We start from the raw sequence: 25,769 nt of genomic DNA on the forward strand, positions 1-25,769 counted from the left end.
CCTGGCTGACTCTTTGAATCTGATAAACCAACTACACCCGCGCACTTTAGCAACGACCTCCACTTTGAGGGATTGGTGACGTGGCAGCGTGCTAAAGTGCGCCGGTGGGGTAGGACTAGGTTCGGTAAAACGATAAAGCTATGGGGGAAAGTAATAATCTGTTCAACTCCGAGGATTGTGGAGCTGACACGTGGAAAACCAATGGGATGCAGTCAATGGACGGACCATGGTTTGGTCCGGTCTGGTCTTCGACTTTTACTAAATAACGGTTTGTCCTTGTCGCCTTTTAGGACGCGGTTAAATTTTGACGGAAACGCACCGGTTTGGTCAATCTTTTTGGGCCAAGTCGGTAACTTTCTTTTCAATTAATGTGTACGATTTAGCATTTAAGTGAGTTTTTAATTGTTGGTTAGTGAAACCGAAAAACGATGGAATCTGAATCTGCATCTTTTTTCTGAGGGGGGGTTTTCAATGGTGAGATTAGTTAATTAATCTGCACATAATCTCCTTTCTTATTGCTTGCCTCTTGGGCTTGCCCACGGGGCACTCTTTAAATGCTGGTGAATTTTAATTAAATATGAAAACACGTAATTTCATTTTGTTTATGGTCTGTTTCATCTCCAGAATTAGTTGGCATGTGTATGCAATATTCATGGCATAAGCCATAAAACTTAACCCCACAACATTGGCATGATCTTTAATTTCATTATCCAATGTCCATCCCAAATATATAATAAACAGCATTTCTGCACAAATGGACTGCTTGCTTCTATAGCGCAAGGATTATAATTTTTTTAATTGTTTAAATTTTGTTATGGGAGACATGGTATGGTACTAGTAGTGACGGAAAACAAAATAGAGTCCAAGTCTTCTCTATCCGCGGACTAAATAAACCTAGCTACTATATATTCATTAATATAATTGTAGATTTAGAATCAACCAAGTCATGAATCATCGCGATTCATAAGTGGTGTTCCATGCTTGTATTTGTTTATCAAAATTAACTGTTTTTTTTAACAATCGATAGTTTAAAACTACACTAATTTACATGCGAATAGGAATTCAATCTCGAGTATAAAAAAACAGACAAATACAATTTACATCTACAAATATTATATAAACAACGAACACAGTAGCATATTTAATTGACTAACTGATTCAATCTACGTCTACACTCTAATATAAATTATAGAATGTATCACCAGACCGCTCAGTCTGTCTAATAAGCATAAGTTGGTGCCCGGGGTAATGTAACAATTAGGGCGCCGAAATTGTAAATTCATACGTTTTTGTGAATATTTATGTTCTTATTCTTAGGATAATGTTTTTGGTGGATCTGCGTGCCCACATCCACAAATCCCACACGGTTAGGCAAACTGCAAGCCAAAGCATATAATAATACGTTGTATTTGTAGAGTATATGAAATAATACAAATATTTATCACTATACGATCCACCCTCTCCCTCTTTGCCTAAATATTGCTCGTAAATATAAAATTAGAATATTATAATAATTGAGTCAAAACATTTGGTGCGCGCGCACATACGCGTGTCTTGTGGTTCATGCCGGCCTCATGCTCCTCGCACGTGGCCCCATCTGCTATCGCTTACCTTTCATATTTTGAATATCAATTGTAACATGCCTTACTCCCACCGCAGACAGCCAAAAAGCTTCAACCCATAAAACTTTTAGCAACATTAATGTCTTGTTGTATAACAAGAAGTTTGTAGCTCGACTGGTTATCAAGCGTTATTTAATTTAATGTACCCTCGATGTGCTTTTGGTATTCTAACAATCTGCCCATTTTTCAGGAATGTGGCCTCACCTTGCATAAATTCATTGATAATGGTAAATTGGGTGTGAATTTGGTGGCATCCACCTAAAGAGTGCCCTGAGTTGATAGGTATATATAAGCACACCATGAGTGAGGGCAATAGGTGGTGCATGTAGTGGTGCTACATCTATGCGACGGCCACTTGACCACAAAACTTACTAAGGGGAGCTACCATTTGTGACTTTGTCTTGTTTAAATGTCCACCCAAAACCCACCACCTTCATCCATAAACACCCGACTTTCTATACAATCATAGCTAGAGCCTAGAGCCTAGAGCTTATAGATAAAGAAACGACCCCAGAAACCCTAAGACCCAAGCCAGATGAATAACTCTAGGAATTTGTCTTCTTACGATTGACCCCCCCACCACTATATATTGTGCCCCATTTGAATGGGTGACCACCCCCGTGAATTGAAGAAACCTTTCAAGTGGTGTCCTAATCATCCTCCTTTTCTCTTTCCCTTCTTGTTTTTGAGTGTCCTAGAAAGGGCACACATATCTTGGAGATGACTTGCTTTCCAAATGCCCTAAATATCTTATGTTGTAATGTCTTGGAAATTTATGCATGTACACAATTGTTTGAACCAAATTAATTTTTTCATATTGTAATTTCATTAATATTTATAGAGTATTATCATTTCATTCATGCCTACTTATCTTGATGAAATCTTCATTGAATCAAGAATCTAAACTTGGATGATTAGGATAGTATCAATGAATAATCAAGTTTTAAGTTAGAATAATTGAAAGTAACAGAATTAACGAGCAAATCACGTTCTTTATGTCTAACATGAGTTATTCATAATGAGTTTTAAATCATATTTATTAATCAATACACCCTGATTCTTTATTTTTATGATTGAATCATATATATCACTCTACTACATTGTTAGTTAGTAGTCTTTCCTTTTTAGACGTGCACCAACTTGATTATCACAATCATGATACATGAGGGTCTCTACTCAAACAAATTCATGGATCTCGAGCCTCTACATTTAGAGTTTAAGTGTTAATCCGCACTTCGCAAAATCTTGATCATCCTAATAATCTAACCATTTAAAGATATGACATGTCAACAACTTAAGTATTTAATTTTCTTTTCATCATAAAAATAGTTAAATTTAGCAATTATTTGTTTAAACAAAAAATCATAAAAGAAAAATCCACGAGGTGAGGGGAGAGGGCTATAGGTTTCTTCACGAAAGGTGAGGTGTAATACATAGAATGATCATCAAAATGGGAAGGGGTCGAGCAATACAGAAAGAGAGAGATGATGAATGGTATACATAGTGGCTTGGGTGCTGTTGGGGTGGGGTAGAGAGATGATGGATGGTATGTTTGCTTGGGTGTGTTGGGGTTGGTGGGGGCGGTAGGGATAGGGTTGGGGAGGTGAAGTTGCAGTTCTAGTTTTTTAATTTTTAGATTATGTGACTTTTTAATCTGATTATTTATTGAATTTTTAAATATTTGAAGTTATTAGATTTTTTATTAATTCTGTAAGGTTTGATTATGTGTTTTTTTAAAATAATTAAATTATTAAAATAGTCCAAATTTTACAAAATACGAATAAAAACGTAGACTTTAAATGTAGAGAGGCGAATCCCAAATTCATAAAACAACGCTCGACCAAACAAAAAATCTTACTTGAATCTGCATAGCATTTTATTTTATATTATTTTAATTAATAATAGACATCGCTCGTCCCTTATCATTATCAAGCACAGTCGAACCACCGTTAACCACTAACTACCATTCTAACTTTCTCCAATCCCATAAAAAGATTAGAAACCCGCCGTGTTACGTGACATAGTCTTTAACAAAGTTCAATCAATCATCAAAATCCTAACCGTGTTTAATTTTAGGTCGTTCCTACTTTTGTAGTATCGGTCAACGGTCAAACGGCCAATAGAAAAACACCGACCACTTTGTTTTTAAAAAAAAGTAGGGTGTTTTTTTCCCTTAAATAAACACCTTTTTGGGGGGTCGTACAAACGCACGTGACAAGAGGCAGACCAGTGAGCAGATTTACATATGGAGCTGGCATGGCAGTCACGCACGTAACACGTGCGTGTCATTGTCTGTAGCTCCTTTTCCCTTTTAAATAATTTTTTATTTTGAGGAAAAATAAAAATAAAAAATAAAATGGGCTTTTCGAGGGCACGAAGCGTCCTGTGGTACGTATCCTGTTCATGTCCACGTCAGAAAGCCGAAAAAAGGGAAGGGTCCGAATCCGATTATTTTTGGTTCGGATAACCGGGTTTGGGACCCCATTTTCAGGAACAGGGTCTCCTTGCTGCTAGCCTATATAGCCCTAGTCTATTCTTAGGTTAGGTTGACAAGAGTTTTTGTTTGTGTTTGGGAATAATTAGATACCATATTTTTAGTAACGTACCAACATGATTATTCAAACATAATTATTAATATTTAATAGGGCAAAAATGACAAAACTTGCATCTTAATAATATTTTGACTTTTGGTCAACAATCAACATAATATAAACAAAGATATATATATATTTTTTGTAACCAACTTCATGTCTTAGTTCCACTTATTATAATATTTTGCGGTAAGAAAGCTTTAGGTCGAGTCAATGAGGTGTCAAACTCAAACGTTTCTTAGCTAGAGGGAAACAACAATTTATTCATATAATATATTTTTTAATTTATGATAATATGTGGTACCTACTTTATGTGAAACCAGGGAAAACATGAATTTTGTCGTAATTCATATATTTTCTTGGAAGTCCCAAATGGGAAGAGAAAAGCTAGTTAAAAGTTTTCAAATTTTATTTCAGTATCGTTTCTATTAAAAAGGAGTGATAATATATTAAATTTACACAAGCTACACGGATGTTAGGACTCGAATTCAATATTTTTTCTGAAAGAAGAATCGCTCCAAACCACTATACTAATGCGATATTTGTAAAAATGTCCATCTTATTAAAAAAATTTATTCACATTCAAGTAGTAAGAGTAGGACTTGAACTCCACAAGTCCTATTAGAAAAATGTACATGAAAGCTATTCGTAAAAAAAATTCACATCTTGTATATTCTTTTCTAAGAGAATCTCCACCGCAAGGACTTTAGCCAGGACAAGAGGCCCATTTCCTCGATTTTGGACCTCCAGCGCAGCACTTGCAGCCCGGGCAAGCCCTGGGTCCCACCAGCCTAGGCAAGTCCAAGGGCAGATTTTGCTTGGGCTTCAGCCCGAGGGCGCTGATGTCAGTGATGATGTCACGCTGACGTCAGCGAGTCAAAAAAATTGAAAAAAATGGAAAAAAAAAACCAAAAAATTATGGATGTTTTCCCTATAAATACATAACAAGTTTTTATATTTTGTTGCATATTCTTTTTTTTTTCTTGCCCTTGCCCTAGCCTATTAGGGTGAAATCAAAAAGATAAAGCTGCTACTATTCACATGAATAATGGCAGCCCTAACTTACCCTTACCCTTACCTTAGCCCTTATGAGTGGAGATGCTCTAAAGAGTAAGGAATAACGTTTTGTACTTGGCGCCGATACATGTAGTTGTAGAGTTGGTAGGGTTGTGTGAATTGACTAGAGTAGAAAAACCAGCTACTCACAAAGTGGTCCTTAACAAACTAGCACCAGGCCTACGCTCTGCACTCTGTCCACGTTTCGTACGCGGAGTCGTCCACGTAATAAATGGCAAATGGGATGGCCTAGTGCTATAGTATTTGGGAGGGAGAGGGCCCACCCAACATGAACGTCTGGTCCACACTTCCTCGCTGCCCTCCTAAAGGCCAAAGCCCAATGCTGATTGATTACATTTACAACTTACAAGTTACAAGCAAGCACCCAAGCTATACCTATATACGGTTGGATCCAGATTCCGCTACGACCGACCAATCTCTATGTTTGTCACTCCCGAAATTACTACCCCCCAATTATTACAAATCAAAAGATAAAATAACACTACTTATCTTGTATTATTAGTTGTTATTAAAAAAATGCTAGCATCAGTTGAGCGTGACGTTTTTTTTGATCATTAATTGGTTTGTATCTCGTGACACTTTTTTATAAGTCAAAAAGTGTTGCGCTAGCTGAATTTATGTACGAAGATTATATTCTAGGTAATTGAAATCATTTTGTGTAAAGCTTGGTGTTAAGATAGATGAAAGTACAGTTTTGGACCAAAAATAACTCATGTATGGAAGTGAGAATAAGCAATGGTAGCTAGCTACCTTAGGTCGTGGTAAGATCCTCATAACAAGTTGAATTGTATTGCAAGATTTGTTAGCTGAGAGGCTCGAAAGATTATTCTTATATGGCTCGATTAATTAATCCACCTAATTATATTTCATGTCTATAATTTGATTAATTACTAGCAAATTGCAATTAGCATGCAACCCAAAAAAACTTATGGTGTGGACCTGTCGGCTCATGCTCATAGACATGTCACCTTTAAAAAACAAATGAAAATAAACTCATCATGGGTTCCAATTGTTTTCGATTACGCACGTGTGTTACTATCTAGTACTTGTTTTAAATAACGATTTAATGCAATATAATGAGTCCAAGTGGGCCCGTTGCCTCCATGAATTTGCTTCTATTTGCCGGCTTTCCCATCAAACTACTATTTCATTTCTTGCTGCTAGAAAAAGCACTTTGGGTCCATAATGTGATTATGAAAAAAGCACATAGCTAGGAGGGTCCTAAGCCATTTAACAACAATTACAAGTTGGACAACATGGATAACACGTTTGCATGCATTCTTTTTTAATGTTTTAGTCCAATGGACTTAGCTTTCTCGAGGATAATTAATACCTTCACCATGATGATCACATTGCACATTGCTCAACAACTGTGACAAGGGCATATACATTATAAAAATATGATTGGTCGTTTTCAAATTCCAAAATGTTAATGAAATATTTGTACATATTAATTTTACTTTAAGAGAATATGTAGATTATAATACGGTCAATAAATATAATACACGTAAAATTACTGAAATTGTGAGTGGAAAAAAAGTTAAATAATATAGTTGTAACTAACACGTTTTCCTTTATTGAGCAAATCCCTATGGGGGCTTGTCTAGAAAAGAATAGACACGTGGGTAATTGACAGGGAAGCTTGGCATTAATATCACTGGAATTTAAAGCATAGGCTTAAAGAAAAAGGTTGAAATTTATCAAATGGCATAGTGATTTATTATTTGTGGTTGGGAGTAATTTTGACAACCAAAAATTTGGCAGCAACAGCAGCTAATGCTAAGAGCAGATGGCCAGCTTTGATTGTAGTTAGAAATTATGGCTAAGTGGGGGCAGAGTTGAAGTATTATTATGTATAAGTTCAATGATCGATTTGATGGGAAAAAAAAAATTGGTATATTCATTTATCAGATCGATCAAACACTCATAAAATCTGAGAAGTATGGAATTTGTCCAAAACAAAGTTATCCAGAAAAGGCTCGTGTTTTTTTATTTTGATCATGAAATCCATCTACAAATCTAAGAGACTAAGATGGGTTTGACAAGTTGATTGAACCAATTATATGTTATGCTGCAAAGTATGACGGAGGTTTTGTCTGTGTGCGTTCTATTCTCCTCTTCCTTTTTTCCATTTTCTTATCAAAATAAGCTTTAAATCAAGTTTCTTAATACAAGCAGTATTGAAGGACGGGGAAATCAAATTTAGAATATTGATCGAGTATAAGAGTAGATACATTTAAGAACTATTTGAGCTTGAAGCTTCTTGCGTCTTAAATCGAAGCACATCAAGACTGATGAATTTTAAAGAGAACAAGAAGCGGTGATGGAGAAGACAGCGACGTGGGAAGAGAAGAAAGCACAAATATCACACTCAAATTGAGACAGACAGACAGACAATGTTGCATTGCATCCACTGCCAAAGGGTCCAGCTCCAGCCTAACCTAATGTCCCAATAAACCAAATGCAGTTATGGGCTTGTACTGGTTTTGGTGGTGTTGGATAAATAGCCGACATATTTGGGCTGCTTCTCAACACCAAAATTTATGGGAACAAAAAAACAGAGGGGCATCTCGCAATGCTGATAATTAATGTCGGTAGAATTTTATAGTTTGATTCAACGGTTAAGAGATATGGAGTGGTTACATATATGAAACTCTCATTACAGAATTTCGCAAGAGATATGATCTTATCTAAGGGCTTTAGATAAGAAACTCTCACTATAGAATGACTCGATAATATTGTTATTGATGGATATAGAGATGTGAATAAAATGATAGTGCTTATGAAAATGCACAAAATAAGAGAATGGGTTTACGACAAGATAAGTTTAAAGAAGAAGAAAATATCCATTTGGGCTGAATATAAATTTGGCCCTGTCGACTGATGGCCTATGACAAGAAAACAACCATTTTGGGTTGGGTTTATATTATCCAATATATCCATGCATGGAGAAAAAACACAGCGACATATGTATGGCAACAATTTGCTTGCTCATGTATTCTTATAGGTTTGCATGAATGAAGGAGGTGACAGCAACCTTTTGATGATTGCAACTCTCGCTTGCAAGCTACCTTAATTATAGGAACATCTCCGCAAATATTGATCTGTCAAAAGCAATATACTATATAATTTATTTTCATCAACTTCAAACAGATAACCAAACCAGAAGAAATTAAACAACACTTGGATGAAAACTCGGCTTCACAGGGAAAGGACCCTCTTCTCTGCTGCGTACGTAGCGAGCGCATGGTGATGAACTGCAAACATTTCCCAACAAAAATGCATGTTGAAAATAAGAAACTTATATCTCGATCGAGCCTAGGTTAAACCACAAAGAAGGAATTATATATGCAGTGAGAAAGAAAATGTGACAAGCAGCAAAGGAAGTTGGATCCTCGGAGCCAAACAGGGTCATATATTCACATGAACACCGAAAGATCTCCAGTTATTGAAAAGAATTCAACCATAGAATTAAGAATTTTCAGCTTTTCTTATTCTCAACTCTACTGAAAACTGTGGACACTATATTACCGTTCTCTATCTGCATTGTATCCATTTGCGTACTCGGAGTTGGTGGGGTGGTGGTGTGAAGTGAATTGAGATATTAACATTAATGTTAATACTGTATAGTTGTAGCGCACTAAAGTGGTTCCTTTTTTTGGGGTCTGAGTCTGAGCACCAGAGTGGTGAGCGGTCCTTTTTTTTTTGGGTCCGAGTCTGAGCACCACTCCTTTTTTTTTTTTTTTTTTTTGTCTGAGTCTGAGCACCAGAGTGGTCGTCCTTAACGAAAAAGCAGAATGCATGACAACCTCTGCAGGACTGTGATTTGCTAAACGTTCTCTTTGAGGATGTTGAAGAAAGATGGATATGAGAGAACGTGGAAGAGAGTTTTGAACAGAGAAACTTAAGCTTTATTGATTTTTTAAAATTGATTACAACACTAGGCCATCTTATTGGCTATTTATAATAACATTCAGATATTTTTATAATAGATATAGCTCTTGGATTAGTTCCAAGAGTTGCAAACACAACTCTTGACTTCTAAAGAGATACAACTCTTCCTAAACATAACTTTTCTCAAGAGACACAATTCTACTTTAACAACTTATACAAATGCATTATGTTTAACACTCCCTCTTAATGCATTTGTTCTGTGACATTCAGCTTTTCTCTGAAATAGTAGAACTTCTCTCTTGGAAGTGGTTTTGTAAACACATCTGCAATCTACTCATTAGTACCACAGAATTTCAATTCAATCTCTCCATCTTCAACCAATTTTCTGATAAAATGATGACGAAGTTCTATGTGCTTTGACCTGCTATGAAAGACTGGGTTCTTTGTCATGGCTGGCAATTGTGGAATGTTATCACGGTACAAATTTGTTGGAGTGTTTTGTTCTTGACGAAGATATGCTAATATTCTTCTAATCCAAACTGCTTCACATGTTGTACTTGTGGCTGAAATATATTTTGCTTCGGCTGTTGATAATGCCACTGTACTTTGCTTCTTCGACGACCATGATATAACTTTTCTTCCCAAGAAAAACACATGCCCAGATGTGCTTCTTCTATCATCAATTGCACTAGCCCAATCACTGTCTGTGAACCCAACTAAAATGCTTTCTTTCTCTTGTGTATATATGATGCCATATCCTTTGGTTCCTTGCACATATCTTAGTATTCTTTTAACAGCAGCAAAATGATGATTACTTGGATCATTCATCAATGGATACAACACTAACTGCATGAACTATGTCATCAGGCTCACTTGGACTTCTTACAAATCCACTTTGACGGAAATATTGATCAATTTTGCTATTCCAGGCTCTTGGCGCTTGCTTTAAGCCGTATAGTGCTTTCCGAAGTCGATAAAATTTGTCTTCATTTCCCTTTTCAATATATCCTTGCGGCTGCTCCGCGTAAACTTCTTCTTCAAGTTTTCCATTAAAAAAAGCAGACTTGACATCTAATTGAAACACTTGAGTTTTCAATTGTGCTGCCAAAGCCAACACAGTTCGTATGGTTTCCATTCCTACAACCGGAGCAAACGTATCATTGAAATCTATTCCATGTTGTTGAGAGTAGCCTTAGGCAACCAGCCGAGCCTTAGGCAACTAGCCGAGCCTTATGCTTTTGGATTGAGCATCTTGATAGTATTTTGTCTTGTAGATCCATTTAAGTCCAATGATGTCCTTTGATTTAGGCCGATCAACAAGCTCCCATGTAGAATTTTTCTTGATAACTCTAATTTCTTCTTCCATTGCGTCTTGCCAAATTTTTTCTTTCACTGCTTCCTCAAATTTTTGAGGCTTTAAAGCACTCAAAGGAAGATCACACGACTCATATATGTCTGCCAATGAACGCATTCTTGCGTTTAGTCTAGGAGTTGAATCTGGTGAACTAGGATCAGATGTTCTTGCACTTGGAATTGGACTTCTTGCCCTTGAAATTGGACTTTGAGGCAGCAGAGATTCTTCTAAATTTGATGTTTCTGGTTCCAGCAAAAAACTATGTATTTCACCTTGTTTGTTTTCCCATCTCCATACCTTGAATTCATCAAAAATAACATCTCTAGAAATTACCAACTTATTAGTTCTTGGAATTGGACTTGTCACTATAGCCCACAAAAATATATTTTTCACCCTTTTCATCAAATTTTTCTCTCTTTTGAGAAGGAACATGTGCATAGGCTATGCAACCAAAGATCTTAAAGAAATCAACCTTTGGTTTAAACCCATGCCATGCTTCAAAAGGAGTCACTTGACAGACTTGGTAGGTGACCTGTTGAGAATAAACACTGAGGTGTGAATTGCTTCAGCCCAAAACATATTTGGCAGACCTTTTTCTTTTAACATGCTTCTTGCCATTTCCACAATGGTTTGATTTCTTCGTTCCGCAACACCGTTTTGCTGTGGAGTGTAGCTTGCCGTCAATTCTCTTTTTATTCCATTGCTTTTGCAAAATTCTGAAAATTCATTCGATGTGAATTCTCTACCACGATCAGTTCTCAACGTCTTCAGATTGTATCCACTTTGTTTCTCTCCATAGGCCTTAAATTGCTTGAAAAGAGAGAATGCTTCTGACTTTTGTTCTAGAAAATAAACCCACATCATCCTGCTATAGTCATCAACAAAGAGAAGAAAGTATTTCTTGCCATTAAAAGATGGTGTTCGAGTCGGCCCGCATATATCTGCATGTACCAACTCAAGAAAGGCTCTTGCTTTCCATGTTGATTGTGAAAATGGTAAGCGGTGGAATTTTCCAAAAATACAACCTTCACATATTTCTTTCTCAGATGCAACATAAGGAAGGCCAACCACCATATCTTTCCGGTCTAAGAGCTATAGACTTCTTTGATTTAGATGTCCGTATCTCATATGCCACAATAGTGATTCTTCTATATTTTCAGCTTCCAAAACATAGTTTTCTTTTGATGTTATGATCAATGGAAAGACTTTGTTTGCCATCATTTTTATCTTAGCCACTACAGTGTTATTCTTTTTATCAGAAATAACACAGTGATCATCATCAAATTTAACAGAGAAGCCTTTTTGTAGGAGCTGTCCTACACTTAATAAATTTTGTGCCAAGTTAGGAATATATAGCACATCATAGATTAGTTTTGGTGTACCTTCTTGAGTTTGAGCAGAGATAATACCCTTGCCTTCCACGTTGTGAAGCTTTCCATCTCCGAGCTTGACTTGTGAATTCACATTTTCTTCAAATTTGACAAAACATTGTTTGTTTCCTGTCATGTGGTTACTGCATCCGCTATCCACGTACCATATATCTTGTGGTTCTTGACGAGCACTGAGATATGTATAAAATAGTTGCTCTGGAGAGTCATTATTTTATGTGAAATTGGCTTCATTATTTTTCTGATATATGCAATCTCTTTGAGAATGGTTGGGTATTCTGCATTGGGTACACCTATACCGACAATCTGCACTTTTGGGGCCAGTCTTTTTACAAACATGGCATTCTGGGACAAGGTTACCATTCTGGTTGTTTTGATGGTTGTGTCATTGCTGATTGTTGTTGTTATGCCTTTGTTGTGATTCTGCCGCCAATGAGATTCTCCTTTACTTTTTTTGTTTTGGGACTTTTGAGATTCTCCTTTTTGTTTGTCTTCTTTCTCCTTCGAATCCAATTTGGATTGAAAAGCTCGCTCCAAGGATTGGTCTGTAGACCTATTAATCCTTTTTTCATGTGCTTCCAAAGAACCAATTAGTTCATGGAGCGAAAGTGCAGCGAGATCTTTTGACTCCTCTATTGCTGCAACAACATGATTGAACTTTGGCGGTAGAGTTTTCTCTACAATTTTCTTGTCTGGAATTGTATCCCCATAACTTCTAATTTGGTTAACAATTCTAGAAACTTTTATGACCAAAACCTGAATGGATTCATTCTCCTTCATTAATAAATTATCAAACTCTCGCCACAAGGATTGGAGTTTGATGGAGATCACTTTCTGTGAACCTTGGAACTCAATTTTGAGTAATTCCCAAGCATTTTTTTGATGTAGTTGCAGAAAGTAATCTTGGAAAGAGATTTTTGCTTACTCCCTGTTGAATTAGGAATAAAGCCTTGGCATCTCTTTTCCTATTTTCTTTAAGTGCTTGTTGCGATTCCGGTGTCGCTTTTCCCGTCGAAGTTTTTTCCAGTTCCTCGTAACCATCTTCTACAAGATCCCAAAGATCTTGAGAGATGAACAAGGTCTTCATTTGTAGGCTCCAATATTCATAATTCTCTCCATCAAAAATAGGCATTAACTTTTGAATATTTCCAATGGTTGAGGAATTTGAACTTGATGTCCTGATTAACACAGCAGAGGGATCCATTTGCTCTGATATACCAAATTTGTTGGAGAAAGATGGATATGAGAGAATATGGAAGAGAGTTTTAAACAGAGAAACTGAAGCTTTATTGATTTTCTAAAATTGATTACAACACTAGGCCATCTTATTGGCTATTTATAATAACATTCAGATCTTTTTATAACAGACATAACTCTTGGATTAGTTCCAAGAGTTGCAGACACAACTCTTGACTTCTAAAGAGATACAACTCTTCCTAAACATAACTCTTCTCAAGAGACACAACTCTATTTTAACAACTGATACAAATGCATTACGTTTAACAGAGGAGAGGGGAAGGGTCTCACCACAGTGTGGAGTGTAGACCTCTCTCCTCACGCAATCAATATATCACTCAACAATGACAATGCTGATATAGATAAATATATAGATACGAACGATCACATTATTTATTTCGTGAGGTTTATTGAATAGAATTGACATTAACCAAAGTCAAAAGTACACATACGCAAGCTAGCAAAGAAGACAACTAAAAATAATCACACATTAAGCAGAAAGCAGACCTAAAATTTCAACCCAGAACCTTGCAATTTCTCTTCATTGATGCAATCTAGTCTCTCCACCATTTCAGCTGTCAAATAATTCATCCAATCTCCAACCTCAACGTTCCTCTGGGGAAAACGGGCACCCCAAGAACTCAGCTAGCCTCCTCAAGTGAAGAGTGGGCTCTTCTTTCATTTCCTCAAACTTGAAGAACATTACCTTTTCAGGCCTTTCCAAACTCTCCTTCCAATACCCCAACACATGATCCCAAAGGGGCCCATCCAAGCTCACTCCTTTGCAGAACTTATCAAACGCTTCTTCAAGTGAAATGGTGCCCCTACTTTTGGCTCTCAATTTGTTGGCGAAGTGCCAAAGAGAAACAAATGTGTCCTTAGGATCTCTGCACAAGTAAACAACCTTGCATGCAGAGTGTTTGACAGAATCAGGCAGAGACACATATGGCAAATGAGTCGAAAAGAGCCTCGGAGGGGTCAAAGCGGTGAGGTCAGGAACCTCTTTCTCCATGTATACGTTCAGCTCCAAGAAGGGCACCAGAACATGAGGGATGTTTGTGATCAGAAGGTGTTGTTGAGGGTCTGGATGTTGCGCCCTTTTCACCAAGGCAAACAGAATAGCCTTGAGCCAAGTAGTGCCTGATTTGGGAGTGCTAACAAGAAGGATGTCAGTGTCTAGGGCCTGGAAGTGTTTCTGGCATGCTAAAACTCCCTGCATGTGTCTAGTTGCATGCCAAAAACCTTGGTACTGATGAAGGTGGTTTGAAACCCAACCTTTTTCTGTAGGCAGAGAGGATATAAAGTCTCTGTTTTCTTGGCTGAATTCATGTTCTTGCAAGTATTGGGGAAGAGCAGGAGGAGGTTGAGGTGTTGCCATGGTATTCAAGACAGGAAAAGCTGAAAGAGTGGTGCTCACGGTCCTTGCTGTTTTCCTGCAATGCTTAAGCAGTATAGTTTTGCTTCTATTATATAGCGATCTCAAGAACAAAAAACAAAAAAAATCCACCTAACCTAACCTAAGCAGGATTTATAACAAAATAAAAAATTGATTAATGAACTTTTTGTGTGATACATGTAGGGATGGATTTAGGATTTCAAACTTGATTGGGCTAAATTTACTTTACATATATAAACATATTAAGTATATAGAAAACTTGACAGTACGATGTAATTTTATTGATAACCATAAAAATTTAAAATTTAAAAAAAAACACACATGATCAAGAGGGGCATAATAAGACTTACCGCTACACTATATAAGTTGCACCCTTCGAGTCTTCATATAATTAAAATAATTCATGATCTATATGAGTTTGGTGACAAAGTCGACAACTCTAAGAAATAGTCATAAACAATTTCTTCGACTTTTCTTTCTTTTTGTCCATGGATTGTGCATTCTTTTTCTTTTTTTTCCTCTCCTTTTTTTCCCTGTGTGTAGAGATGTGCAGCTTTCCTCTTCTCCCTTTTTTTTTCTCCAAATGTAGTGCAAATGATTCCTTGACGTAGGTTATTCAATTGGCTGGGCTATAATTTTTTTTTAGGCTGCTAAAAAAATAGCCATCTATGTTGTAGCTTAGGTTAGTCATGTTTATGATCGGTCCCTGGATACATGTGATCACAGTATAGACATAAACCCAGTTAACAATCCTTGGCACACAATTTGGGAATTATTCATATAATCATTATATTCAGAAAGTGTACTTTCAATTGGAGATGATTTTCTAACCATGGCTCTCATGCATGATGTCGATTATTTATCAAATGATTAATTAGCCCATGATTCATGAGTGGTTGGGCTTTCAATTAAGTATTATAATTGTCGTTATTCACTGGATCACAGATATCCACAAATGGCTAAAATATTATATATAAAAAATTGATTAAAAGGTATGCAACATATCTGTCTAAAATCGAACTTTTTATATTATCCAATATCCATGCATGGAGAATTCAGGGCAATATCTGTCGTAGACAATTGCTTTGTTGAGGCATTAAAGCATGTGTTCCTTGTTTGTTTGCATGAATAAGGTGACAGCCACCTTTTGATGATTGCAATACTCTCGCAAGCAACCTTAATTATAGCACATCTTCGCAAATATTTATCTGTCTAAAACATTTTGATAATCATTTCATTTTTAGTTTTTAGTTTATATTTTTTGTGTTTGAGTATAGAGAAAAATGAGAATAAAGATGAGATTGAAAAAAAGGATGAAATAGTTATCAAACAAGCCCTATATATTCTCTTTTCGTGAACTTCAGATAACCTAAAAGAAATTAATAAACTGGATGAAACCTTGGGTTAACAGGAAGGGGCCATCATACATGTTAGTCAGTAGACATGATTGTGATAATAAACAAACATATCAGGAATGCATGAGTGGATAATTGTGATATAAACAATTATAAAGTGCTGGACAAATAGCAATTGGTGTCGACCAAGAGGAGTGGTGCTGACCAAAGTGAAAGACAAGTACATGTGCTCCTATCCTTTACAGATTACTTTTTTACTAAGATTAGTAATGATGGGATGCACTAGTGATAAGAGTTTGACCGTGTATACAAATAGGGAATGTATCTTGTAAACATATGTGAGAAATATAAAACAGTTTCTTCAATACATTCTGAGGTGAACCTCATGTCTAACACATCTTTGGCAGGGTTTTACTACAAGCTCTTATCTAATTTTCATCAATTTACAGAGAAGTAGAAGAAAATTGTTATAAAAAGCCTACACGAAATTGTTCCTCAAAAGTCACAATCTAGTCTGCTGTGTGACCACCGTGAGTAGCGACCACATGGTGATGAACTGCAAACAATTCTGAACAAAAATGTATGTGCCCCATCATCCATGCCCATTGAAATCCAAGCCTTTTTCCCTGTCGAAAATAAGAAACTCATCTCCTTGGTTAAAACCACATAGAAGTAATCATGCAGTAAGAAAGAGAATGTGACAAGCAGCAATTACATCATATTTCAACATCAGGCACTCCCAATAAGAATGAAGTTGGATCGTCGGAGCCAAGTAGGGGCATATACTCTGATCCTCTCACATGAACACCGAAGCAAGCTACAGAAAGATCTCCAGTTATTAAAAGGATTCAACCATAAAATTAAGAATTTGTTAGGTACATGTTAAGTATAATCTATACAAGTTTATAACATAAATTTGAAACTTAGTTACGGTAGATTACTACTTCAGAAATATTTAAATTTCCAGCTTTTCTTATTCTCAATTCTATTGAAAATATAAAACATGTAAGTGTTTGTTGTTCAATTTTGAAAGAGATACACTTGCATGACTTAAAATTCAAGGGTCCTAATTTGATTCCATACACAGATTGCAAGTAGAAAATTTCCCTATTTCCTATTATTTTATTTAGTTCTTCCTAATATTCCAGTCTGTAGCAACGTTCCAAAGCATGAGATTAAATACATTTATAACATTTTTTTGTCATGGTTAAGTGCAAGAAAACTGTCGACACTATACCATTCTCTATCTTCATTACACTTTGAAGCATTGTATCCATTTTCGTCTTCATGTCATGACTATCATCCATAAATGGGACAACAAGGGTTAGTTCCCTGTAAATTTCACGCACAAACTCGCATATCTTCTTAGCGAAATCAAGTTCACCATCTGAAATTCGACCAATTGCCAACCGCATCAGCTCTCCAGTCAAATCTGCAAGCTGTACAACAACAATGAGTTACTCTTCTGGTGTTTGAGGATGGATATAGTATGTGTTTATATGAATGCCCTCCAGTCAAATCCAAAAGTTGCAAGAGAATACCAAACAAATCCTCCTAAAATATATATCCGTCCATGTGTTACAGATACACACACGCAGATACACAGTTAATGTCACTTAATCCAAAAACAATATTCAGCTAATCAACTGGCCTATAGTTTGCTTTTCGCACAAAGAATGTAAGAGCAAAATTGGAAAAATTACCCCGAGGAGATAGTCAAGGACATTGATCTGCAAAGGCTCAAGAGAAGGATCACTGAGTGGTAACAAAGTAGCATTCATCTCATCAAGGTTTAAAAGAGTCCCAGTCCTGCAGAATTTACAGAACGTTGCAGCTTCAACATATTCTTGTACCTGCAGAATTAACGAGGCATACCATTTAGTGGACATCACATAAGAATCAAGCAGAAGCAGACGGAGAAGGAGAATCCACCCCACCCCAGGTGAGTATGCTCGTCTTAACTTCCAAAAATCAGTCCCTTGCAGCTCCCTAACCAGTCGGGAGATGTACTGATCAGTCACAGTCGCTAAATCCTTTTCTGCTTTCTGCAGAACTTCCTCTTTGTTGTGTTTACTGATTCTGTTCAAGTTCAAATTTACAGCAACAACATTTCAATGCATGCCACCAAAGCAGTTGCAAGACAAATTACAAAACAAACGCAAAGTTCTCAGTTTTCTTACCTGTGCACCTGAAAGATGACCTTTTTGCTGTTAATGGTGATATCACGACTTGCTTTTACGACTCTTTCCCGTTTTTCATTCTACAATTAAATGGCGACACAAAACCCCACATTGTTAAACAAAAAGCCTCCAGCTTCACGCAAGTTGCATACATGAAATCACTCGTATTGCTGCAATTAGAGAAATTGAATTTAGGGATTTACCAGGTCATTGAGGTAATCGGTGTATTTGGCGAAGGAATCTTTCATGGAGGATTCAGTGGTCATCGTCCTCACCCTTTTTGCTACGCTCTGCGACGTCGTCTCTGCAACTGTGAGCGAGTCAATGGCTCAATCTAAACTCCAAAAAGTCTGCGTTTTCAATTCGAAACAAAAAGAGAAAGAGAGCAATAGGTACTGTTGTGGAGGCGCTGGGGTTTGAGAGCCATCATCCGCAGAGATAAGCGCTGCAACTTCAACATCCTTCCCCTACCTTTTGCAATTTTTAACGCCTAAATCACTGTGCTTTTTCATGTCGTTTTTCTCTACCCCTGACGACGCCACCTTCCACGTCGTTTTTGTCATCCTCATTCGAGTACCCCGTTTTGGTGAACCAAACGGGTCTAAACTCGAAATCGTAAATCCTAAACTAATTTTTTTTTTCTTGAAAAACACTTCCCTCCTAACATTGTAAGTAAAAGTTCCTACATTCATGTCAATAACAATACAACATATTTACATAATTTTTTTTTGTGTGCATTTTTTATAAATTATTTGTATATCAAATTGTGATTTGCTGGAAGGAGGCAACCATTATCTTTTTGCTTTTTTATTGGAGAAGATGCTTTATAAAATAAAAGCACCCTACAAGAGTACAAAAGATAGAAAAAAATATCTAAAACCAAACCTTACTTGATTTTTCAATTTACACACCTGTTAGAAATTTTTTATTTTATAAAAAGTCTATGTTAGTCTATAATTTACTAAATAAAATTGTAATTTTAAATTGTTAATAGGGATAAATTAGTCATATTATCTTTAATTTCTCATAAGAAAAGAAAATGAATAGAGGATTTCATTTTCCCCATCTTTTTCCAGAAATCCCTTTCCCATGTGCCGAAAAACCTTTTTCTAAACTTACCAAACATCCTAAGCCCATTTTCTCATGAATCGAATGCACTCTCAATGGCAATGCTCCTAAAAACGACGTCGTCGGGACTGCTCCCTACTATTGCCATTAGCAAAACATTAAACAAATGCTTCTTTACCAAAGCCGCAAGTCCCGCAACTCTGCGTTTGGCGCGTAGATTTCACTGCTCCCTACCCAGAAAAACGACAAAGAAGATGGTGACGCTGATCGTGGCGACGACGACCGACCCGGCCTCCATCAACCCGGCCAATGCCCTCCTAGCCATGCCCGGCTGGGACCCGATCCCTTCTTGCTTACAGGTCTGCTAAACCAATGATCATCGTTAATTCTATAATTATTTATAGTTTATCTCATCATTAACGTAATGAATTGAACAATAGGATATGAAGGGGTTTGGCAATGGAGCAGGAGGAGTTAGGGTTTTGCTGCACAACAAGGGGATAGTGGAAGAAGACGACTTGGACAGGCGGTGGGAGGAGGCCACAGGTGAGCGAGTCGATGAGCTGATATTTCTGAGCAAGCACACCGCCGTCTCCAACCGACCTGCCCTGACCGTACACCCGATCGGGGTCCCTCATCTGCGTCCTGGTGACGCTGCGCCGCAAGGTGGGAGGCCTGGTTGGGCCGCGCCCCCAAGTCCGCGCATTGGGCCCTGGCTCAGGCACTTGAAGAAGCTTGCTCAAGCCCACAATTTGGTTCCTGAGTTTGAGGTTTCTCTCTCTTACTCTGCATTTTTCAGTTCATGTTTTGTCATTGGCAGTCTGTGTGTTGTAAGTTGTATTGTTATACATACTTAACTTGAAATGCATTGCATGTAGATAACTTTGGAGGGCACACATCATGGACCGATCACAAATACACCTACTATGTTCTTGGAGATTGGTGAGTTTTTACTTTTGAATGAATCCCAGTTGGCTTCTGCTTGCCTTTTTTGGTAGTTACAGTTCATATTTGATTGGTTTCTTGTGCGTTGATATAGGCAGTACAGATGAGTACTGGAAGAGGCAGGATGCAGCTCAAGTTATTGCTCTAGTTGAGTATAACTATAGCCATTACTTTCAATCATTTGAGCATGAGCCATTGATATGTTCCTGCTTTCGGTTTTTCGAATAAATACTTTTGCTCCCCTTATTTTTGCTCTTATTGGATTATCTTGTACCTGACTTTTGGAGAATAATGGTTGCAACTCGTGTACTTGCTTGCAGTTAGTTTGGGAAGGACTTGGGCTTGGAGGGGGAGCTGCTGTGGGAAACTGGAATGGGTACTGTCAACAATAAGTAGACCATTTATCATTCTCTGTTTCTTATTGATTTTGATGCAAAGCTCATGCATTTGTTTGCACTTTAAACAAAAGTTGCTTCTCACCTCAACATATTGTGTTGTCTATTCCGTTTCTTGATGATGCTAATCTAACCCCATTTTCTATATTGTTGGTTTTCTAGGGAGAAGGATAAGAATAGAGTTCTTCTTGGCATAGGTGGTGGACATTATGCACCTCGGCATATGGATATAGTTCTGTAAGTTATAGTCAATTACTGTTTTTCCATTTTCTTTCAATTATTTCGCATTCCTTTCTTAGTGGACGCATCCAGCTTTTTTCTTTTTTCCTTTTTCCTTTTGTTGTGGAGTGCGATGCATCAGATACTATTGTTGTGGTGGACATATCAATGTGAACTGGAATCCCTTCACATTGATTGATAATGTAAAAGTAAATGTGGTAAATAGGTCTGTTAAAATGGATTACCAGATTGTAGATGATACTTTCTTCATCGTATTTACTGTTTGGAGCTTAAGGCTTGGTCCCCTTTCTGAAACCTCGTAACATCCCTCACCCCTTTCCTCTCTTCCAAATGAGTGTGCTTTTCATTTCGATGGAAAATTAGTTACTAACTTACTCAATGCATCGATTTACTTGGCCCCCTTTTCACCATGTTAACCTTTTCTCCGTCATGTGAAGGACATTTATTCTTTGAATATTTTATACTAGTCTGTATTTGATATGTAGTGTACAAATACTTGTTGATGGCCGATATAGTGAAGATATTTGGTCTACTCCATGAACATATCCCCATTCTTTGCAAGTACAGGAAAGATGGTGTGTGGGTGGGCCATCTACTGTCGGGTTATTCCTTGCCAATGGAAGATCCAAGCCAGTCCAAAGCAGAAACAAATACAAAAGAAATTGGTGGAACTTGGAGAGAAGCAATCAAAGCAGGATTTGAGGCTACGCAATCAGCTTTCCCTGGTGGGGAAATTCTAGCTCATCTCGATCACAAGTAAGTTTTGTTTGGCTGTTGCTTTAATATGTGATTTGCATGTCAAACATCTCATGTCAAATCGTTATCTAGAGATTGGATTTAGTGTAGGTTCTAAAACTCAAAAGAGTAGTTTTGAGAGATATTAAGGTACAGCTAGAACCCTCATGCGACCCAACAATTGTTGATTGGATCCATTAGTAGAAATAGAAAGTATTATTGCAAAGTTATCTCATACAACTTTTGATTGTCAATGGCAGGAGTTTCAAAAGCTGGCAAAAGAACGCTATAACGGGTTTCCTAGGCGAGCAGAACATCAAAATTGGCAAACCCAATGATTTCTACTGAATTCGATGAATGGCGTTGCATATTTATAGTTTTGATTTTTGCAGACAATATCAGGCTCTCATTTGGAAGACCACACTGAGATGTAGTTGACAAATTAACATCCTATATTGTACCTGGTAGCACTCAATTTTACTGCACAAGTTATGGTTATTGCTAAAGGATATATATTGTCTTGCATCAGTTCTGTCAATAAATGTCATGTTGGATTTGGGCCTTCATCATATAAGATATGGGCTGCCTTGCGCCGGAAACATTTAGAATGCATAAAAATAAGAAACCCAATGCAAGAAAAAATTAAATCAACAATAGAAGATCAAAGAGGCAGCACTTGAGTCAAAAGGGCTTGTAAAAAATATTCATCTTTGTATACGAGGTCATGTGCTGGATTTCGTGTTCGATTCTCCCATCCCCGTCAAAACTTAAATTTACCATGACTTCGATTCCGTGTTCGATTCTCCCATCCCCATCAAAACTCAAATTTGCCTTTCGGAGCCGAAAGAGTGAAATAAAAGTAACAACACTTGGCGTTGGTGATTAAGGCTTTCCGTGGTTTGAGGGGTTGGATTGGTGTCCATACTGAGTTGTCGATTATATTTGTCAAACTTTGTGGTGATTATGTTTCTCTTGATTACGTGATTATGCAATGTTGTCAACCAGTCATTATTAAGCTTACACTTTATCAGACCACGGCCATACTAAGCATGCCAAGCGCATGAACCACGTACATACGACAATATAATAACAAAACTGATAGGGTTGTCATGCACATAAATAGTCTTGCATAGACAGCATTCATTTTTCTAGGGTCAACTCTAAAATTTCAGCTGCAAGCTTTCTTTTTTCTTTTTTTTTATTTTATTTTATTTTTATTTTGATGACAATGAATGGAGTGAGAGCAAGACATATGAACCGGGTAGCATAAAATCATTATTATTATTGTTACTTCAATACTATTATTATTATTATGAACCGGGTAGCATAAAATCTTTCAAAATTATTATTATTATTATTATTTTATTTATTTATTTTTGGACAAGGCGGTAGTTTAAACTAATTTAATGTACCTTGACAGGGTCAAACTTTTGTATAAGAGGACGAGTACATCACATTACTTTAACCAACTAGCCTAACTTACGTTTGCAATAATATAATTTGGTTGAAGATACAACTACAAATATATTTTAAATTCTGTTGCTTCTTATAAATTGAACTTTTTCGTCTAAGCATGTATGCAAGATGTACATCCTTGTGTACTTTTTATAAAGAGCTCACTTGTGCACAACATAATATAAGTTTTTTTTTTTTAATTTTTTTAATTTTTAAAAAAGGGGCTCAAATTATGATGTCAACGAAGCTACAGAGAGATAACAAAGTATTAAGTAGCCTCCAAGTATTAAAAAGATGATTAGAAACTAAAAATGCAAGTAAACAATCCCATGCCATTGCCAGTACAGATCAGATAATGCAGCTCCTCCAGGTCATTGCTTTCATATACAGTTTTCCAACACGTAGGAGGAAAGTCAAAACACTCAAAACCAATCCAAGGGCCAAAACCCTACCTTCCCCACATCGTTGGCAATACCTCAACCCTTGGATTAAGGACATGACATTCTTTAAGTATACATTCAAATGCCTTATAATGCAGATGGATTGGTGGTTATTTATAAATAAATATTAATGTGAGGAGGCTTGATGGTGCTACATGTCTGGTTTGAAAAGGTTGCCTTGGGCCAGGTGACAACCTATTTCTCTTGAGAATGTCCAACTTGGTCTCCAAACAAATGCATGTACTTAAACTAAGGAGCTCACTTCTCTCTCATCCATGCCCCAATTGACCGACCAGGTCACTTTCACAGTAGGGTTATATATATTCTTGGGTGAAGACACAAGAAAATAATGTAGAGCACAAACTATAGAGGAAGCAAGTTTATATATGTCCTCAAGTGGCCACTGGGTGATTTAAGTGGGCATGGGAGGCAAAACTTGACACGAAACTGATTCCTGCTTTCTAGGCTTTGTCGTTGAGTACTTGATATGCTTCTTTTTATTTATTTATTCGAGAAAATAAGGACGGGAGGTAAATTCTTAACGTGTTTATATATGATAAGATGTTCTACCATTGAAGTTATGAATCTCACTAATAACAGATGTAGATAGAGCTCGACATCTGACGCAACACAAGCAAATAGATTTTCAAGTGAAAACTTTAAAGAAAGCAAATTTGAAATTTACCAGGAATTAGAGAGAAATTCTCTTTGAATTATTTGATAAAAGTTGAGATAAGTTCAACCAAGCATGATGACTGACTAAATACAATGTTCTCACCCATTGGATTGCCCGGGAGAGTTATTGAAAACTTAACAGAAAATAAACGGAAAGTTTGTAAATTGAATACAATCTCTAAATGCACTTTTGGAAGGCTAAACGACCTCAGAAACCCAAAATCCACCATATATAAAGCAAAGCAATGAGTTGGACTCGTGGCGTCGTTTCCTTTTCGATAAGGTATTATGCGATCCAATTGAAGCTCGGACACCAAATCTGTAAATTCCCACTGCGTCCTTTTTCTCTTCTTCGCTCCAATTCTTCTTCAATCCATTCAGCCGTTTATTTTACATCAACATCAATCACGAACATAAATTATACGAAAATAATGTTTGAATGGAAGAAAATCAAGTACTAAAATGTGTTGTATTTTAGTGGAATTTGTTGTACGAGTCATGTTGGAGACTAGAGTTATTATGATTTTTGTTGTTGAGAAATTCTATGATTGCATTCATAATTCAGCCAAAAAAGCTACTAGCCACAAAGTGCCAATACAAACTAGCCACAAAAGGGCAATTACAATAACGGAGCGGTCTAATATCAAAATTAAGAAAATCAGGTATGTCTCCACCAACGATCAAGCAAGATCGAAGAAACTCTGGCATAGGCATCCCAACTAAGATTGCAAACTTAGAATAATGAAAAATAGATAAAGCTTGAAAAAAACCAAGTCATAACAATACTAATAAAACTCTCACCAATGAGAGATGAAAAGCTCTCACAAAGGAGAGATGAAAAACTCTCACAAAAGGAGAGGTGAAAACTACACAGAGAACCGAAAGAGTCTCTGCAACTTATTTCAAAAATAAAGAAATTGCAAAAAAGATGGTTGTGGAGATCTGACGCCGAAATGCAGGTGAAGCTCCGACGCTAAGTTGCAGCTGCCACTAATGGTTGGATGAAAATCATAACAAAACTAAGACAAATAGAGAAAACCCTTTGTCTTTGAAAATGGGGGAAGAGGTGAAAGGAGGAAGAAAGGAAGAGAAGAGAGGAGAGAGGGGAAGAACTCTCCCCTTAAGACGGAAAAGACTCTAAGAGTGTTTTTTGAGAAAAAAGAGGCTGGAGACTAGAGTTAAGTTCACACCAAAACGAATTAAGGGGTCGAGTTGGTAGATACATGGTGCCATTGAAAATTTGAGGGAGAAGACATAAAATCATAAATCGGGAAAGGTGCATTGAATAATTTGCGGTGGAATTTGTTTGGGTAGAGAAATTGAAATTGATGATAGGGATAGCTCATGGAACAACATTAATATAGTACCCTCTGTTCAAAGTACTACAAGCCAGGCCATCAATGTCAGATCCGCTGTGACCCATTTATTTCATCCCCCACCGTCTCTGCAAATAAAAATATTTTTACGCACTATTTTAATTCAAAATGTATTTGTATTATTCTCCTTAATACTTAATACGTATTTATTAATATAACTATAATTAATTATTTATTTTGTATTTATGAAATTATAGTTATGCTTATAAATATGTGTCAAATGTTAAAAATAATAATAAAAATGCTTCCATCTACCTATATATGATTTAAAGATTTTGATAATATAAATATAACTTTCCTTGCACGTATTTGCTTCAAATATATTTCAAGTCTGAATAAATCGGCAC

General features: G+C 36.8%; 3 protein-coding genes across 3 annotated transcripts; 1 reads left to right on the forward strand and 2 right to left on the reverse strand.

Annotated features, from left to right (window-relative positions):
• On the reverse strand, window positions 13,758-15,349 carry LOC18788645 (cytosolic sulfotransferase 12). Its single transcript, XM_007224982.2, has one exon. It carries the CDS (start codon window positions 14,538-14,540, stop codon window positions 13,767-13,769), a length of 774 nt encoding a protein of 257 aa, XP_007225044.1. The 5' UTR covers window positions 14,541-15,349; the 3' UTR covers window positions 13,758-13,766.
• LOC18791449 (translin-associated protein X) lies at window positions 16,219-18,578 on the reverse strand. Its single transcript, XM_020555783.1, has 8 exons — window positions 18,490-18,578; window positions 18,297-18,403; window positions 18,094-18,173; window positions 17,851-17,992; window positions 17,617-17,766; window positions 17,151-17,352; window positions 16,629-16,730; window positions 16,219-16,539 (listed from the first exon to the last, which is right to left on the reverse strand). Exons 1-7 carry the CDS (start codon window positions 18,551-18,553, stop codon window positions 16,630-16,632), a joined length of 846 nt encoding a protein of 281 aa, XP_020411372.1. The 5' UTR covers window positions 18,554-18,578; the 3' UTR covers window positions 16,219-16,539; window position 16,629.
• On the forward strand, window positions 19,188-22,042 carry LOC18793887 (D-aminoacyl-tRNA deacylase). The gene is made up of 8 exons (XM_007222764.2): window positions 19,188-19,520; window positions 19,602-19,931; window positions 20,040-20,103; window positions 20,201-20,253; window positions 20,427-20,482; window positions 20,664-20,738; window positions 21,309-21,497; window positions 21,737-22,042. The coding sequence occupies exons 1-8, from the start codon at window positions 19,257-19,259 to the stop codon at window positions 21,822-21,824; spliced, it is 1,119 nt and encodes a 372-aa protein (XP_007222826.2). The 5' UTR covers window positions 19,188-19,256; the 3' UTR covers window positions 21,825-22,042.

Source organism: Prunus persica, chromosome G1, assembly GCF_000346465.2.
Source record: "Prunus persica cultivar Lovell chromosome G1, Prunus_persica_NCBIv2, whole genome shotgun sequence".
In the NCBI taxonomy this organism is placed as follows: domain Eukaryota; kingdom Viridiplantae; phylum Streptophyta; class Magnoliopsida; order Rosales; family Rosaceae; genus Prunus; species Prunus persica.